This window comes from Rhincodon typus, chromosome 17, assembly GCF_021869965.1.
Source record: "Rhincodon typus isolate 14 chromosome 17, sRhiTyp1.1, whole genome shotgun sequence".
In the NCBI taxonomy this organism is placed as follows: Eukaryota; Metazoa; Chordata; class Chondrichthyes; order Orectolobiformes; family Rhincodontidae; genus Rhincodon; species Rhincodon typus.
The window spans coordinates 57471392-57490528 of record NC_063348.1 but is presented as its reverse complement, the minus strand read 5'-3'; the positions used below and the strand labels follow the sequence as shown (position 1 = coordinate 57490528).

General features: G+C 42.5%; 2 protein-coding genes across 3 annotated transcripts in view; one reads left to right on the top strand and one right to left on the bottom strand.

Annotated features, from left to right (window-relative positions):
• LOC125485233 (zinc finger and SCAN domain-containing protein 2-like) overlaps positions 1-8729 on the top strand; it is a 17634-nt gene extending 8905 nt beyond the window's left edge. The window contains exon 4 of the mRNA XM_048607131.1: positions 7680-8729. Within this exon, the coding sequence (XP_048463088.1) occupies positions 7680-7981 (302 nt within the window). The 3' untranslated portion in view covers positions 7982-8729. The remainder of the gene's footprint in view (positions 1-7679) is intronic.
• The window catches only part of LOC109938048 (L-lactate dehydrogenase A chain-like), a 24647-nt gene continuing 13818 nt past the window's right edge, over positions 8309-19137 (bottom strand). Inside the window, exons 6-8 of one of the 2 annotated variants that reach the window (XM_020536522.2) lie at positions 17075-17180; positions 15373-15496; positions 8309-10488 (exon numbers count right to left, since the gene is read on the bottom strand). In XM_020536522.2, the coding sequence (XP_020392111.1) occupies positions 10324-10488; positions 15373-15496; positions 17075-17180 (395 nt within the window). In that variant the 3' untranslated portion in view covers positions 8309-10323. The remainder of the gene's footprint in view (positions 10489-15372; positions 15497-17074; positions 17181-19137) is intronic. The other variant, XM_048607133.1, reaches the window with a different exon arrangement.

Here is a 19137-nt window from a genome sequence, read left to right as displayed (position 1 = left end):
TGCGGAAAGGATGTTTTCTCTTGTGGGTCAGTCTAGAAATAGAGATACTTTTACAATTAGTGGTTCACCCTTTTAGGACACAGATGAGAATGTTTTATTTTGAGGGTTTGCGACCTAGGAACGCTCTGCCTCAGATGGAGGCGGGGTCATTGAATATTAGTAGCAATTTGTTTCCATTGCATAACAAAAATCTAAGCTTATGAGGAATAGATGGAAACAGATCAGCCTTGATCTCATTGAATTTGGAGCAGGCTCAAGAGGCTGAATTGTTTATTTCTGTGCATATTTCATTTGTTAATTTGACAGCAGCTTCCAAACCCCCTAATGTCTACCATCTAAAAGGTCACAGACAGCAGATACACGGAAATCCCACCACCTCTTAAGTTCCCCTCCAAGCCACTCACCATCCTGAATTGGAAGTGTATCACCATCCCTGCACTGTCACTAGGTCCAAATCCAGGAATTCCCTTACTCTCAGCATCTTGGGTCTCCTTATATCTTTACGGCAGCAGTGCTTCAGGAAGGCAGCTCTGTGCTACTTGCAAAAGGGGCAATCAGAAAAGGCAATGCTGACCGAGCCATGACACCCACATCCCACAAATGAACAAGGAACAAAGAAGATTACAGCACACGAACAGGCCCTTCAGCCCTCCAAGCCTGCACTGATCCAGATCCTCTATCTAAACCTGTCGCCTATATTCCAAGGATCTGTATCCCTCTGCTCCCTGCCATTCATGTATCTGTCTAGATACGTCTTAAATGACACTATCATGTTGGCTTCTAACACCTCCGCTGGCAACGCGTTCCAGGCACCCACCACCCACTGCGTAAAGAACTTTCCACGCATATCTCCCTTAAACTTTTCCCCTCTCACCTTGAAATCATGACCCTGACTCTGGGAAAAATCTTCTTGCTATCCACCCTGTCTATACCTCTCATGATTTTGTAGACCTCAGTCAGGTCCCCCCTCAACCGACATCTTTCTAATGTAAATAATCCTAATCTACTCAACCTCTCTTCATAGCTAGCGCCCTCCATAGCAGGCAACATCCTGGTCAACCTCCTCTGCACCCTCTCCAAAGCATCCACATCCTTTCGGTAATGTGGCGACCAGAACTGTACGCAGTATTCCAAATGTGGTCGAACCAAAGTCCTATACAACTGTAACATGACCTGCCAACTCTTGTACTCAATACCCCATCCGATGAATGAAAGCATGTCGTATGCCTTCTTGACCACTCTATCCACCTGCGTTGCCACCTTCAGGATACAATGGACCTGAACACCCAGATCTCTCTGTGCATCAATTTTTCCCCAGGGCTTTTCCATTTACCGTATAGTTCGCTCTTGAATCGGATCTTCCAAAATGCATCACCTCGCATTTGCCTGGATTGAATTCCATCTGCCATTTCTCCGCCCAACTCTCCAATCTATCTATATTCTGCTGCATTCTCCAACAGTCCCCTTCACTATCTGCTACTCCACCAATCTTAGTGTCATCTGCAAACTTGCTAATCAGACCATCTATATCTTCCTCCAGATCATTTATATATATCACAAACAACAGCGGTCCCAACACGGATCCCTGTGGAATACCACTGGTCACAGTTCTGCATTTTGAGAAACTCCCTTCCACTACAACTCTCTGTCTCCTGTTGCTCAGCCAGTTCTCTGTCCATCCAGCTCGTACACCCTGGACCCCATGCAACTTCACTTTCTCCATCAGCTTACCATGGGGAACCTTATCAAACGCCTTACTGAAGTCCATGTATATGACATCTACAGCCCTTCCCTCATCTATCAACTTTGTCACTTCCTCAAAGAATTCTATCAAGTTGGTAAGACATGACCTTCCCTGCACAAAACCATGCTGCCTATCACTAATAAGCCCATTTTCTTCCAAATGTAAATAGATCCTATCCCTCAGTCTCTTCTCCAGCAGCTTCCCCACCACTGACGTCAGGCTCACCGGTCTATAATTACCTGGTTTATCCTTGCTACCCTTCCTAAACAAGTGGACAACATTAGCAATTCTCCAGTCCTCCGGGACCTCACCCGTGCTCAAGGATGCTGCAAAGATATCGGTTAAGGCCCCAGCTATTTCCTCTCTCGCTTCCCTCAGTAACCTGGGATAGGTCCCATCCGGACCTGGGGAATTGTCCACCCTAATGCCTTTTAGAATACACTTCCCCCTCCTTATGCGACTTGACCTAGAGTAATCAAACATCTATCCCGAACCTCAACATCCGTCATGTCCCTCTCCTCAGTGAATACCGATGCAAAGTACTCATTAAGAATCTCACTCATTTTCTCTGACTCCTTGCATAACTTCCCTCCTTACTTCCCTCCTTTGTCCTTGAGTGGGCCAACGCTTTCTCTAGTTACCCTCTTGCTCCTTATGTATGAATAAAAGGCTTTGGGATTTTCCTTAACCCTGTATGCTAAAGATATTTCATGACCCCTTTTAGCCCTCTTAATTCCTCGTTTCAGATTTGTCCTACTTTCCCGATATTCTTCCAAAGCTTCGTCTGTTTTCAGTCGCCTAGACTTAGAACATGGAACATAGAACATTACAGCGCAGTACAGACCCTTCGGCCCTCGATGTTGCGCCGACCTGTGAAACCAATCTGAAGCCCATCTAACCTAAACTATTCCATTATCATCCATATGTTTATCCAATGACCATTTAAATGCCCTTAAAGTGGGCGAGTCTACTATTTTTGCAGGCAGGGCATTCCACGCCCTTACTACTCTCTGAGTAAAGAACCTACCCTCTGACATCTGTCCTATATCTATCACCCCTCAATTTAAAGCTATGTCCCCTCGTGCTAGCCATCACCATCCGAGGAAAAAGGCTCCCACTGTCCACCCTATCTAATCCTCTGATCATCTTGTATGTCTCTATCAAGTCACCTATTAACCTTCTTCTCTCTAACGAAAACAGCCTCAAGACCCTCAGCCTTTCCTCATAAGACCTTCCCTCCATACCAGGCAACATCCTGGTAAATCTCCTCTGCACCCTTTCCAATGCTTCCACATCCTTCCTATAATGCGGTGACCAGAACTGTACGCAATACTCCAAGTGCGGCCACACCAGAGTTTTGTACAGCTGCAACATGACCTCATGGCTCCGAAACTCAATCCCTCTACCAATAAAACCTAACATACTGTACGCCTTCTTAACAACCCTATCAACCTGGATGGCAACTTTCAGTGACCTATGCACATGGACACCGAGATCTTTCTGCTCATCCACACTACCAAGAATCTTACCATTAGCCCAGTACTCTGTATTCCTGTTGCTCCTTCCAAAGTGAATCACCTCACACTTTTCCGCATTAAACTCCATTTGCCACCTCTCAGCCCAGCTCTGCAGCTTATCTATGTCCCTCTGTAACCTGCAACATCCTTCCGCACTATCCACAACTCCACCAACTTTGGTGTCATCCGCAAATTTACTAACCCATCCTTCTACGCCCTCATCCAGGTCATTTATAAAAATGACAAACAGCAGTGGCCCCAAAACAGATCCTTGAGGTACACCACTAGTAACTGACCTCCAGGATGAACATTTCCCATCAACCACCACCCTCTGTCTTCTTACAGCTAGCCAATTTCTGATCCAAACCGCTAAATCACCCTCAATCCCATGCCTCCGTATTTTCTGCAATAGCCTACCATGGGGAACCTTATCAAATGCTTTACTGAAATCCAAATACACCACATCAACCGCTTTACCCTCATCCACCTGTTTGGTCACCTTCTCGAAGAACTCAATAAGGTTTGTGAGGCACGACCTACCCTTCACAAAACCATGTTGACTATCCCTAATCAAATTATTCCTTTCTAGATGATTATAAGTCCTATTTCTTATAATCCTTTCCAACACTTTACCCACAACCGAAGTAAGGCTCACTGGTCTATAATTACCAGGGTTGTCTCTACTCCCCTTCTTGAACAAGGGGACAACATTTGCTAGTCTCCAGTCTTCTGGCACTATTCCTGAAGACAATGACGACATAAAGATCAAAGCCAAAGGCTCTGCAATCTCCTCTCTAGCTTCCCAGAGAATCCTAGGATAAATCCCATCCGGCCCAGGGGACTTATCTATTTTCACATCTTCCAGAATTGCTAACACCTCCTCCTTATGAACCTCAATCCCGTCTAGTCTAATAGACTGTATCTCAGTATTCTCCTCGACTACATTGTCTTTTTCCTGTGTGAATACTGACGAAAAATATTCATTTAGCACCTCTCCTATCTCTTCGGACTCCACGCACAACTTCCCACTACTGTCCTTGACCGGCCCCAATCTTACTCTAGTCATTCTTTTATTCCTGACATACCTATAGAAAGCTTTAGGGTTTTCCTTGATCCTACCTGCTAAAGACTTCTCATGTCCCCTCCTGGCTCTTCTTAGCTCTCTCTTTAGGTCCTTCCTGGCTAACTTGTAACTCTCAAGCGCCCTCACTGAGCCTTCACGCCTCATCTCTACATAAGCCTCCTTCTTCCTCTTGACAAGAGATTCAACTTCTTTAGTAAACCACGGTTCCCTCGCTCGACCACTTCCTCCCTGCCTGACAGGTACATACTTCTCAAGGACACGCAGTAGCTGTTCCTTGAACAAGCTCCACATTTCAATTGTGCCCAGCCCCTGCAGTTTCCTTCTCCATCCTATGCATCCTAAATCTTGCCTCATCGCCTCATAATTGCCTTTCCCCCAGCTATAACTCTTGCCCTGCGGTATATGCCGATCCCTTTCCATCGCTAAAGTAAACGTAACCGAATTGTGGTCACTATCACCAAAGTGCTCACCTACCTCCAAATATAACACCTGGCCTGGTTCATTACCCAGTACCAAATCCAATGTGGCCTCGCCTCTTGTTGGCCTATCTACATACTGTGTCAGGAAACCCTCCTGCACACATTGGACAAAAACTGACCCATATGAAGTACTTTATGTATGCTTCCTTTTTTCTCTTTGCTCGTCTCACAATTTCACCTGTCATCCACGGTTCCCTAATCTTGCCCTTTCTATCCTTCATTTTCACAGGGACATGTCTGTCCTCCATTCTAATCAACCTCTCTTTAAAAGCCTCCCACATATCAAATGTGGATTTACCCTCAAACAGCTGCTCCCAATCCACATTCCCCAGCTCCTGCCGAATTTTGCTATCGTTGGCCTTCCCTGAATTCAGCACTCTTCCTTTAGGACCACTCTTGTCTTTGTCCATCAGTATTCTAAAACTTATGGAATTGTGATCACTATTCCCAAAGTAATCCCCTACTGAAACTTCAGCCACCTGGCTGGGCTCATTCCCCAACACCAGGTCCAGTATGGCCCCTTCCTAAGTGAATCCCAGTCAATGTTGGGAAAATTAAAATCTCCCATCACCACCACCCTGTTGCTCCTACATCTTTCCATAATCTGTCTACATATTTGTACCTCTATCTCATGCTCGCTGATGAGAGGCCTGTAGTACAGCCCCAACATTGTTACCACACCCTTCCTATTTCTGAGCTCTGCCCATATTGCCTCACTGCTCGAGTCCTCCATAGTGCCCTCCTTCGGCACAGCTGTGATATCCTCTTTGACCAGTAATGCAACTCCTCCACCCCTTTTAACTCCCTCTCTATCCCGCCTGAAGCATCTATATCTTGGGATAGTTAGTTGCCAATCTTGCCCTTTCCTCAACCAAGTCTCAGTAATAGCAATAGCATCATACTCCCAGGTACTAATCCAAGCCCTAAGTTCATCTGCCTTACCTACTACACTTCTCGCATTAAAACAAATGCACCTCAGACCACCTGTCCCTTTGCGTTCATCATCTGCTCTCTGCCTACTCTTCCCCTTAGTCACACTGACTTCGTTATCTAGTTCCTTACAGGCTTTAGTTACTACCTTCTTATTGTCTACTAACCTCCTCATTTGGTTCCCATCCCCCTGCCACATTAGTTTAAACCCTCCCCAACAGCGTTAGCAAAAGCACCCCCTAGGACATTGGTTCCAGTCCTGCCCAGGTATAGACCATCTGATTTGTAATAGTCCCACCTCCCCCAGAACCAGTCCCAATGTCCCAAAAATCTGAACCCCTCCCTCTTGCACCATCTCTCAAGCCACTGATTTATCCTGCCTATTCTTTCATTTCTACTCTGAGCAGCACGTGGCACTGATAGCAATCCTGAGATTACTACCTCTGAGGTCCTACTTTTTAACTTGGCTCCTAACTCCCTAAATTCTGCTTGTAGGACCTCATCCTGTTTTTTAACTATATCATTGGTGCCTATACGCACCACGACAGCTGGCTGTTCACCCTCCCCCTTCAGAATGTCCTGCAGTTGATCCGAGACATCCCTGACCCTTGCACCCTTGAGTGCCTTCTTTTCTTCATAACCTTTAACCAGCAGCCTCTTGTATTCAATCCTCTGCTATTTGGAAAAGTTTCTCCCTGCGGACTCTGTCCAGCCCCCTCATGGTTTCATAGACTTCCATCAGATCTCCACTCTGTGGAAAACAGTCCCATTTTCTTCAGTCTATTTGAGACTAAAGCTGCACCTACCTGGAATCATTTGCATGTGGCTTTTCGGCACTCACTTGAAAGCCTTCCTATCTTTCCTTAAGCGCAGCACAATTCTCCAGTTAGGGCTGAACTAGAGTTCTGCACAAATTTAACATCATCTCCTTGCTTTTGTATCCTGTGCCTCTATTAATAAACCTAGGATGCAGTTCAAGAAGGCAGATCACTACCGTCTTCTCAAGGGCAACTAGGGATGGACAGTAGATGCTGGCCCAGCCAACGATGCCCACATCCAACGAGTGAATAAAGAAAAAGCATATGCTTTATTAATTGCACTCTAACCTGTTCTGCCACCTTCAGTACACTTTTCAAAGACTGTTTAAAACGTGACATCGTTGACATTAATAATGAGTAGCTTGCTCCCAGTTGTCAAAATGCCAACAACTTGTCCATCAAGCTTTAAGACCCACTATCTTCATGATGAGGCAGAGCAGTAACAGAGAAGAAGCAAATCCTGCTCTCCCAATCCCGTTATTGTATGGGGCGGGGCAGGGCAGCTTGCCCTATCTGCTGAAAAATCTCAATAATCAGCCTGTTCAGTCACATGAAGACCAGAGGAGAACCTCTCAACTTTGGGTCAACATCAAACTCAGATTGAGGCACATATGCAACGACCCTAATGTAACTGTGAGTGAGCTTATTCGTTTAGCAGAAAGCTGATTACTGCATTTTGCAGCAGTACTGGGCTATATGCGTCTTGGGCTGTGACACAAAACTGGTGCCATTGGTTTTCCCCACTTCATTGCATGAAGTATCTGGTATTGAATTCCATAAACTGCAATAGAACTGAATACGAGGCATTACGTGTACCATTCATTTAGTGTCACGCCCACCCAAATATGTTTTAATAAAAGAAAATCAACTCTGGCAATACAAACACCAGACAAACAAAAATGGAAAATGTAACTCTACCAAGGGTATACTTCAAAATCATGAACAGTTGATTTTTATTTACCTGAGGCAGCATTAGAGTTGATTGTATATTTGCAAAATTAACTGCAGTTCTTCAGAAGCTTTGGAATTAATGGGCACCAACTCTGATTCCTGAAATGGAAACTGTGGTTGCAACATTATGAATCATTTTTCTCTTTGTTTTCCTAGATTTATGCAGCTCCCTCTGCAAGCAAAACCCCAAAAAGAACATGTGTTCCACAGATATTTCAGTGAACTGTAACTCTGTCTATACCTCGGATTTCAGTGGTTCTGAAGGAAAGCCAGTTGCCAATACTCATGCTGGTATTAGCAATGGAGAAAAACTGGATTACACATTGATTTCAGAGAGTGGGAGATATGTAAAGAACAGTTCTGATGCATTATTGGATGAGCAGTTACTTACTCCTAAAACCGAAGTGGAGGGGAAACCCGCTACACATTCCAAACATTCTGTAAGCTATTTGCACTAAGTATGTTGCTCATCATTTAAAATTAACACCCCTGAAGACTGTGCAGTCAGACACAGTAAAATGTAACAGCAATGAGCATTGTTCTTCATACACAAATAAGTGACCTTACATCTGCACTTCCAGACAAGTGGATTAACTCCACCTGCAAAACTCCCCCCACAAGTAAGGGACTCGGTCGTGAAATAATACCCTTCGATCATGGGCATTTATGTTGTAAACAGGATTCCCCAAAGCGACAGAAGCAAAACCAGCATTGCAAAAATCATTCCACAGTCCCTTCAGTTTCCTGATTTTATTATGACTGGCAATAAATTCAGAAGCCATTGCTTTTAATGAAGCGGTGTGTTCCATGTAATATTTTATTTAAAATTTCATAACATTGTAAAACAGCTTTTTACTTAGTACAAATAATAGATGAAGATTAACCAAAGAAAGATGCACACTACTGAATCACAATCCATCACATGACAACAGAAGAAAAATCTTGGCATGTAATTTCTCCAGTAACTTTACAGGAAATGTACTGAGAGTCAAACCCCACGCTGATTTAATGGGTGAAATTTTGATTCATTTGAAATCCATCCTTTTGCACAGAATTAGAATCAGGTCCCACATGTCAAATAGATAACACAATGTTTTAGAAATAACTGTGTTCCAGACATGCACCTTTTTATATTCATAGATTGTGCTTTTGTTTAAAGAAGGGCTTGCTTTCACAATTTCAGAATAAAAGAGGATATTCAATGTTCCCTCCTTTTTGTTTCAGTTTATGCAATACCTTTATCCGTTCTAAATGTTGGAAATATAAATGCTGTTTTAAGTCAACAACAGGAGTAGGATAACTAAATAAATCGAATCAGAAGAAGTTATGAACAATTTTTTTCTAAAGTTGTAATTTGTAAAAATAAGCAATTTATTAACTGCAAGGCAGTCTGCAATCGAATGTTTGAAACAATGGGGCAAATTTTCTTATGCCTTGAATGAACATCCAAACTGGGAGTTAGGATAAGAGAAAAATTGGTTGAGGAAGAATTTACTGTCACCTGCCTTCTCTTTCCCAGAAATTTTAAAAAAAATTTTAAAAGAGTGTGTTTTCTGTACAGGGGCATGTTTGCTTTGTGCTGTTTGCTTTTCTTAGATTCAATGTACTGAAGCAATCCAGCAGCCTCTAAAATCTGAACTATTGTTGCTCGATGCCACCTTCTTCTGAATGCTGCAGAAGTGCAGCAAGTCAGTTTAAGGTCTGCGGAAATCTGGGGTGGAAACATGGACAGGAATGCATACGAGGGCATCAAGGGAACTGTAAATGCTGGAACCTCCAATTAAAAACAGAAAATATGGAAGGATTCACACTAAGTATTAACCTATCATTATTACAGCTGGGGAGGGACCAGCTGTGTATTCCCAGTTTTCTGTTTTCACTGTAAATTTGCTACAATTGATGCCAATTTTGCCTCCAAACTGTTTGCTTACTCACCAATTGGAAAACTTCAATTTTGTAGCAGAAATCAGTTGATTTTGTCGCTGGCTGAAAGCATGACATTTAGAGTAAGTTAGCTAAATTCCTGACATCATATTCTGCAATCATATGTACCCTGCAGAGCTCCCACAGACATAGCGAGGAAAATCTTACTATCACATGAAACACAATGTAAATGTAGCACTGCTGCATTGTGCTGTTTGTTTTTTGTTATGAGCAAGAATAATATTTCCCAGAGGTCCATCTGTGTTACTGCACATTGAGTTTCGACCTTGTTAGTAAAACATATTTGTGTTTAGACAATGGAGGTCATTTGGCAGAGTTGGTGTTGAGACTTCCATTTTGAAGTATCCTTTAAATTTTACATTGAGGCTGAATGCAGCCAGGGTCTACGAACTTAAAACTCAAAGCACTGGCACCCAGTCATAGATCGCTGCATTTATTGGAGTAATAATGTTCTGGCTATTCATGTCTGGTGCATTTTTTGTAAAGAGTTATTACTTTTTATAATGTGGGACTTGATGTGGACACTACTGTTTTCAGGACATCCTTACCATTTATTAACCTTTAACCTACAGAGGCTGCTGTATTTCTTAACTATAACATGGATAGCAAATTGGGGAGTTTATATTAAGTTAGCATGCTTGTGATTTGGTTTCTGTTTTATTGCATACTAGTTATTGGGTTTCATATAACGCTAGTAGCAATATCTAAAATATTTTCCCACCTAACTTCTGTGCAACTTCCACAAACAACTTGACTAACATTCACAATGAATATACACTTTACATAATGTGACACCTATAAGTGATGGTGTGCTGATTTTCCGTCATTTAGTGGGGCCTCGTACTTAGCATTTTGTTCACAATATGATTTCCCGCTGGATCTTCAAAAGATTTTCCACACTGTTTTTCAGTTTTACTTCTTCTTTCTCCTTGAGTTGTTGTCTCAAGATTCCACATACTCCTGTTATTCCCAGGACGCAGGGGAGACTGAGAAAGACATCGTTTGTGATATTGTGCTCATCCTGATGTATTAGAACAAATGTTACCTCTGTTACTGTTCAGGTATCTATTTTTCTTAAATATATACATACACACTAAATGTTGCATTTTATTTGATGTTAGAACTAATTCAAATGATTACTAGTTAAATAAATTTGTAAAATGAGAAAAAACAGAAAAACATTCAGATATATGATCATTCCAATAGGAAATATTCCTCTCCCACTCTCGAGAGTTGAATAAACTACCTGCTGGCCAACACAGTGATGTTTCAGGTATCAAGGCATCTATCTGTATGTCACCAACTTTGTAGAGGTCAGTAATTGTGCAATGTTACAGCATACTTACACGCCAGTGGAAAAGTACTGAATATGGTCCTACAAAACCCAAGGGTTGGGCTTGCTTGAAACATCATGTACAGGAGGATTAAAAAAAGAAAGACTTGCATTTATATAGTACACTTCACAACCATCAAATGTCTCAAAGTAAATAGATGTGAAGCTGGAAAAGCATAGCAGGTCAGATAACATCAGAGAAGCAAGTCAAAGTTTTAGGCTGAAACCCTTCGTCAGGACTGGGGAGGGGTGGGGTGCCCACAAGTAAATGGGGAGGCGGTGGGACTGGGGGTAGGGTCAGTGAGTTGGTGATAGGTAGATGCAGGTAGTGGGTCATTGTGATTGATCAGTGGGAAGGATGGAGTGGATAGATCAGGTAAGGAGGACTGGGAGGACTGGACATGAGGCTGGGGGTGCAGGAATTTTGAAGTTGGTGAAGTCTATAATTGAGGCCATTGGGCTGTAAACTCCCAAGGCGAAATATCAGGTGTTGTTCCTCCAGTTTATGTTTGGCCTCACTCTGACAGTGGGGGAGGCCAAGGATGGGCCAGGGGAGTGGGAGGGGGAATTAAAGTGGATGGCAACTGGAAGGTTGGGTTGGTCGGTGCGTGCAGAGCGCAGATGCTCTGCAAACCGGTCCCCGAGTCTGCGTTTGGTCTCCCCGATATAGAGGAGACCACATCGAAAGCAACGGATACAGTAGATCAGATTGGATGAAGTGCAGGTGAATCTCTGCCAGATCTGGAAGGATTGTTTGGGGCCTTGGACAGAGGTGAGAGGGGAGGTGTAGGGGCAGATGTTGCACCTCTTGTGGTTTCGAGGAAAGGTACTGGGTGTGGTGGAGAAGTTGGTGGGGAGTGTAGAGCTGACGAGGGAGTTGCAGAATGAACGGTCCCTGCTGAACACGGACAGGGGTGGGGAAGGAAATATCTTTTTGGTGGTGGGGTCTGATTGTAGGTGGTGGAAATGTCGGAGGCTGATGCGTTGGATTCGGAGGTTGGTGGGGTGGTATATGAGGACTGAGGGGACTCTATCCTGATTGTTGTTGGGAAGAGGAGGTTTGAGGGCAGAAGTGTGGGAACTGGAGGAGATGTGGCTGAGGGCATCCTTAATTACAGAGGAGAGACAATTCCATTTGCTCAAGGAGGAGGATATCTGGGATGTTCTGGAGTAAAATGGCTCATCCTGGGAGCAGATGTGGAGGTGGAGGAATTGACAGTATGAGAAAGCATTTTTGCAGGAGGGTGGGTGAGAGGAGCTATGTTCAACTGTCTTCAAAGATGTGGAATCAGAGTTCCAAAGACATCTAACCTTCAGTGAGAAAACAATTCTTCTCTGGGTTAAATGGCCATCCCCTTATTTTAAAACAGTTCTAAATTCTCTCCTAAGAGAAAAACATCCTCTTCACTTCTACCTGTCAGGATCCCCCTCAGGATCTTATTTGCTTCAATCAGTAAACTCCAGCAGATATAAGCCTAGCCTATCCACCTTTCTTCATAATATAACCCACTCGTACACTATATACCATACTCTCAAATCTAGTCTCCCCAGTGCCATATATAGCTGGAACATAACCTCCTTACTTTTGTATTCCTTTAACACCTCACTTAAATTAACCCTTAAACTTAGAAATTCCTGGAAATGCAATTTTGATAGTTTATCTAAATTGTGTTACTTAATTAAATAGACCCCACACTGTATAACTTCAGCAATTGCTGATGAACTCTTGGATGGACTCCAGAAATAATCAATTGCTCTGCACATTATGACCACAAGAGAGAACCAGTGTTCTCCTTAGACAGGCTATAATCTTCAAATTGAGTTCTGAGCCTAGTCATGCAGGAGATCACCGAACAGAGGAGATTGTGTGTGTGATCTCCACTACAAGTTAACAGGTAAGTGTACTATACTCTTGTCTAAGCAACCTAAGAGATAAAAGATAAAGACCCATATGGCACTTTTCAAGATCACAGGAGAGTTCAAAATGGCCTTGAGCCAATTTTGAAGTCACTGCAGTCACACCCTATTTGCACAGAATGGTCTCCACAAACAGCAATATGATCATGACCACAATCTCTTCTTGTGATGTTGATTAGGCCACAGAATAACTCCCTCGCTCTCCTCAGATCAATCTTCAATTGAAAATCTCTGCTGAAGGATGGCATCACTGACAGTGCAGCACTCCCTCAGACCATGCTGGGAGTGCAGCTGGCCTTGCTTTCTATACTCAATCCCTCGAGCAGAACTGAGCCCTACTCAGCGGCAAGGGTGGGGCAGCTGTTCCCAGCCCAGAAAGTTTCAGCTTCGTACTGCAATCCAAAGCCAGCTGTCCAGCAGTTACTGGTAGAATGCAGTTAAGTATCAGAGGGAAGTTAAAATGAGCAGTCAGTGCCTTCCACAGTCCAGTATTTGGCCCACATGTACCAAGTGGTCAAGGTACCAAAGAGATTTGCTATGGGAAGAAAGGGTTGGAGAGAGGAAGATAAATAATGGTGAGGTGATAGAAAAGGTGCATTTGGAGACAAATGAAGCTAATAGCTTAAGATCCTACAAAAGAACGATAATCTATTGCTGTAACAGATAACAAGAGTAAAAAAAAACCTAACTACTTCGCTGATCCTGCAGGACATAGGAACAGGGTAGGCTATTCAGCCTCTCCTGCCTATTTTATCATTCCCTTAGACCATAGGTGATCTGTAGCTCAACTCCTACCTTGGTTCAATATGCAAAAACAAAAGAAATTTATTGGTCTCACAGCATCTATCGTGGTTTGATGGAGAGGATTGCAGGTTTCTATTCCCCTTTGATAAAATGCTTCCTGATTTCTGGTTGACCTTGAGCTCTAATCCAAAACTGCACATTGAGGCACCAGTCTGGGGTATCTCAAGATGTGGGTATCTGTATATATACCATCCTCGAGGTTACTTGCTCCTTATCTCTAAAGGAAGGCTCTTTAATTCCTTATGAACTGTAAAACTCTGTTATTTGCATCTGCACATTGTAGATTATCACATACAGCTTCTCTGCACATGATCGTTCTGGACTGGGGTCTTGTCTCTTACTAATGTCAGCATCTGTTACATCATCATAATTTACATGAATCTCTTTCCTGAATGACCTCACTCTAATTTTAAAATCAAATCCCACCATTCTGAATTCCTCACCCACATCGGAGGAAGTAGTTTCTCCATTCCTACCCTGTGTAATCCTGTTCACATTACAAACATTTCAACGGAATCCTCTCTCAAATTCTCCACACACCAGGTTACACAATTTGACTTGTGGTTTAAGTTGGTTTTGTGAATCAAGACTATATATATTCTTCCTGAAGGGGGATATCGAAAACCGAATGCTCCATGTCAACACCATATTCCCACTCACCTCACCAACTCCCCACCCCTTGACACCTTTAGCCTCTAGGAATCTATTTCATTTGCATTATTGATCTTAATCCATCAATCTGTGAATTCTAACACTCAGATAAGAAACAGTTCCAAAGGGTTGCAATATTTTGATTGTTGGGTTGCTAAATTCAATCCACCTGAGGAACAAAGGTGGACCTTGTTGCAAAGTTTGCAAAAGGTTGAAATGTTATTGAGCAGTCAGTTTTATTCAGTTGGACAGAGCCAGTCAGAGGAGTAATTTACTACCTTCAAGGTGCTAATCAGTCAGGTACTTAGAAGCAGGGAGATGAATCTCTGACTGTAAAAGATACTGCTTTCCACTGGAAGATGTAGTCTTTCATTAAAAACGACTGAGACCACAAAGTGACCTTAAAGGGTCAATAGCAGTTGACACCAAATCGGAAGTGCCTACCATGGCGGAGACACAGGATAGACCTGCAGGAGTCCAGGCAGTTCTCAAAAGATTGTTCAAAATCCCAAGAATATTGGAAGGATGTGGTTTATGAATCGCATGGGAAACCAAAATCAAAGTCCTGAGTGAGGAAGCCAAAGATGTCACTCAAAGGATGAAATGAGGCACATTTGGAATAGGATTGGGAGAAAATGAAAGATCACAAAGAGTGCGGATATCAATCAGACATGGGATCTCAGAATTGTACAGCACGGAAACAGACCCTTCGGTCCAAACAGTCCATGCCAAACATAATCCCAAACTAAACTAGTCCCACCTGCCTGCTCCTGGCCCTTATCCCTCCAAACCTTTCCTATTCATGTACTTAACCAAATGTCTTTTAAACATTACAGTTGTATCCACATCCACCACTTCCTCAGGAAGTTCATTCCACACACAAACCACCCTGTGTAAAAAAAATCTGCCCTCATGACATGTTGTCTATTTCTTTCTTACTGATCCCTATTGTGGCTAGAGCATAAATTTGGCAGATCATAACAAGCATCAAAGCCCAATTATAATTTTGTGCCAACGTGTTTAGACACTATATTCCATGTTTTGCTGTGAATAAGACACTAATGCAATATTCATCAGCACATAATCATAGAACATCTGGTACATACATGTATCCCACGTGGAGAAAATGCTGACCCAATACCACATGCCACATGAAATTTGTACCAGCGTTTCATGGAACAGCAGCTGATCAAAACCTACTTTTGCATTGATGGACACCAGGTGGATGGATCGGATATTTTTCAAAATTGCATTCACGATACTGGCCACACTTAAACCAATGGCCCAGGAAGTGTATCCTTTCAGCCTTATGACATCATGGGTACTGTGATGGGAAGAAAAAAGACTAAATTTTAACCGAAATTCCACTGTCCACTAAAGTATCCTGAGGCCCCACATCACACTATTATACTTTGGTTAAAGAATCATTTGCTTCAGGGCATTTTGTGTGTTTTACGTAAAAGGTGAAATGTCTACAAACCACAATACAAGAATATAAATCCTACTAAATAAATATTCAGTGATTTCCTGAGAGTCTAACTCCAGGTCTAGCTCATAAACAAAGCTCTTAGAACATAAAAACTTAAGGACTAGTAACAGGGGTGGGCTGATTGGCCTTTTGAACAGTCCCCAGGCTGGTCAAGGAGTGTCCAATCCCATAACGTATTGATTGGCTAAATACAGCGCAGTACCTAAAGGGGATTTCTTTTCCATAAGTCAATGGTGGTGAATTGGTTTCCAAGTGTGGGAACTCATGACCCCATTGGAATCTCACCAGGGGTGCAGGTGGGCATAGAAAAGGGATGCAGCATTTTAATGAGCGCCAGAAAAACCATACAGCAACAACAGGTGGCTATTTGGCCCATCATCCCTGCACCAGCTCTTTGAAGGAGCTATTCAATTCATACCCTTGTCCTGCTCTTTCTCTGTAACCTTGTATTTGTTTTTCTTTTCAGGCTGGCAATTGCTATTTTCTTCCTCTGCCCATTCAGGCAAAACACTTGCATAAAAGAAAATTTCATGGGTGGCACTGTTGCTCAGTGGTTAGTACTGCTGCCTCATAGTACCAGGAACTGGGGTTCAATTCCACTTTTGGATGACAGTCTGTGTGAAGTTTGCACATTCTCCCCATGTCTGCATGGGTTTCCTCCGGGTGCTCCGGTTTCCTCCCATAGTCCAAAGATGTGCAGATTAGGTGGACTGGCCATGCTAAATTGCCAATAGTGTGTAGAGATCTGCAGGCTAGGTGGATTGGCCACGGGAAATGCAGGATTAAAGGGCTAGGGTAGGGGAGTGGCCCTGTGTAGGATGCTCTTTGGAGAGTCAGTGTAAACTTGACGGGCCAAATGGCCTGCTTCCACACTGTAGGATTCCATGATCTCTACACCCACATTGGTTCCTTTATATTTTTAAATCTATCCTCTGGTTAACTGTCGATGGTAACAGTTTCTTCCTTTTTATTACATAAAAATGCCTCATAATTTCAAATGGTTGTTGAATCAGCCTGCATTCCTTTCTGCTCTCAAGCAGAATTAGCCATGTTATCTATAGCCTCTCCATATCAGTGAATTCCTCCATCCTCATTATCATTCTAGTTAATTGCCTTCTCCCCCTTAACTTCTTCCTAAAGGGCAGTGTCCGGAACTGAACACAATGATATCAGTTGAGACCTGACCATTAATATATAAATATTTAGTGTAACCTTTTTTGCTTTGGAGTGCTATTATCTCTACCTCCGATGGGATCCCAAGTGTTTCTTTTGAACTGCGTTATCAGCTTTCCGTGTCACCTTCAAACATTTTTGTCAGTGATCCCCAAGCAGATGTTTTGTGCAATATCAACGTATAACCTTCTGTGTCAACATTCGAGGTGTTTTTGTTCACAAGAAGCCATTAACATTTACCTTTCTATAACCTTTTTATGAATTTGATCTCCCTGTTCATTTGCTAGCTTTTCATCTAATGACTCCAGGTTGACACCAGCCACATTTGCACTGCTCCAAATAGCAACTGCATTAAAAAGGTTAAAGAGAAAAGTGTTAGTTGTAGTAACTCATTTCATGCTTCACAAAGCACAAAACCTAGGAGATTAAATAACGTGCTGGCCTTCTTAATTATATAGGACCAGATGGCATCATGTACAATCAAGAAAATGTTTGGTCATCACTTTTTAGCAAGAAATAAACATTGAAGAAAGGCTATCCTCCATTTAAACATATTCCTGTCACAGATCCTCCCACAGTCCTGGGAGTAATAGCCTGAAAGACTAAATGCTGTAGAGTTTGTTGCTCTGGTGTTCTTACAAAGTTAATTGAAAATAACAAACTGTCAGCACTTTGGGGAAAGCACTTTGCATCCTGGCCAGTTAATGAGAGCACTGTCAAACATGATCAACCTCAAACATGAGCCAACTCCTTTCCTCCACCATTGTTTCAGCTGGAACAGTTCAGATCCTGACAACGCTGTGGGTGCCAATGAATTCTCCTCAGCTCACAACGAGATACTTTGCTAATTATTTGAAATTTCTGGTAATTTCCATCAGGCAAAAGTTTCTTTTTTCCAATGAGACATTCAAGAGTACTTCAAATGATTATTTGGCTAGAAATACTGCACGAGGTGATGGGGGGAAAAGTCAAGAGAGTTTGGGTGAGGTAACAATCCTCATTTGAAAGCATGATGGGCCAAATGGTCTTATTCTGCACAGCAACTATGCAATGAACTCCGTCAAAAGTTCTAGTCATTCTTCAAGATCTGTATTAAATCATCTCTTAACCTTCTCTGGTCCAAGGAGAATAATCCTAACTTTTCCAGCTTTTTCTCATAGTCAAAATTCCTCATCCTTGGACAGACACTGATAAACCTCCTCTGCACCCTTCAAAGGCTTTTACATCCTACTCGAAATGTGGGGTCCAGAACTGTACACAATATTCTGGACCAATAGCAAACTAGTGGTTTAGAAACTGAGTATTCACTTGACCGAATAGGGTGAATTTAAGAAAAGTAAATTGGGCACGACTCCTCACTGCAATAACATCGAGTTGGTATTCAGATATTAACCAGTAGGCTCTGATAATAAGGAAGATGGTAATAAGGGTCTGAAATGAGAACCCTCCTTTTTTCACCAAAAAGTCAATAAAGAGACAGATTAGGTTTGTTAATTACCCAAAAGACATAAACTTTTAGTGCTGCCACCTGTTTTTCATTTGCAGGTGGGACTTGATCCTGGGCCTCCTAGTTCAGGGGTAGGGACATTACCATTGTTCCACAGGAGGGCCACTGAGAATATCCTTTTAACTTTTTTTTATTTAAATTATTTTTCTAATCAACCTGTTTAGAGAGGTTATTATACACCTCTGGAGGAGGTGGGATTTGAACCTGGGCCCCCCAGTCCAGGAGAAGGCTGTCATCTTCTTGCCACAACAGGAGTCAAAGAGCATAAGAATACAATCATGACCTTTTCATCTGTTACAATGGCCTCAAATGGGGAAGTTTAAAAGATTCTCTATTTCCTTGAGGTTCTGGAGTCTGACTTCAAGTTAATGGCAATTAAATACAAACCAGATCATAGAACAATCCGGAAGAGTTTCTTCTTATGACCAAAGTAGCTTTAAGTAGAAGATCATTCTCACCTTTACAGAATAATTCACTCTCATGTGAAGATAATCCTTTCTACTCAAAGCTGATATTTATCCCATAAATATCAGTGCTGACATCCACTTTTAAAAATAAGTTAAATGAAGTTTTCTCTTTATGATTTCTCGGGCTATTTTACTTTTGGCAGTTTTGTTTTAATTCATTCACAGGATGTGGGCAATAAATGCTAGCCCAGCTAGTGAGACCCATCTCTGGTTAGTGGTGAACCAACACCTTGAACTGCTGTAGTGTGTGTGGTGTCAGCACCCAACATGCTGTTAGAGACAGAGATCAGTATCACTGAAGGAAAGCTGCTATATTTCCAAGTCAGGTT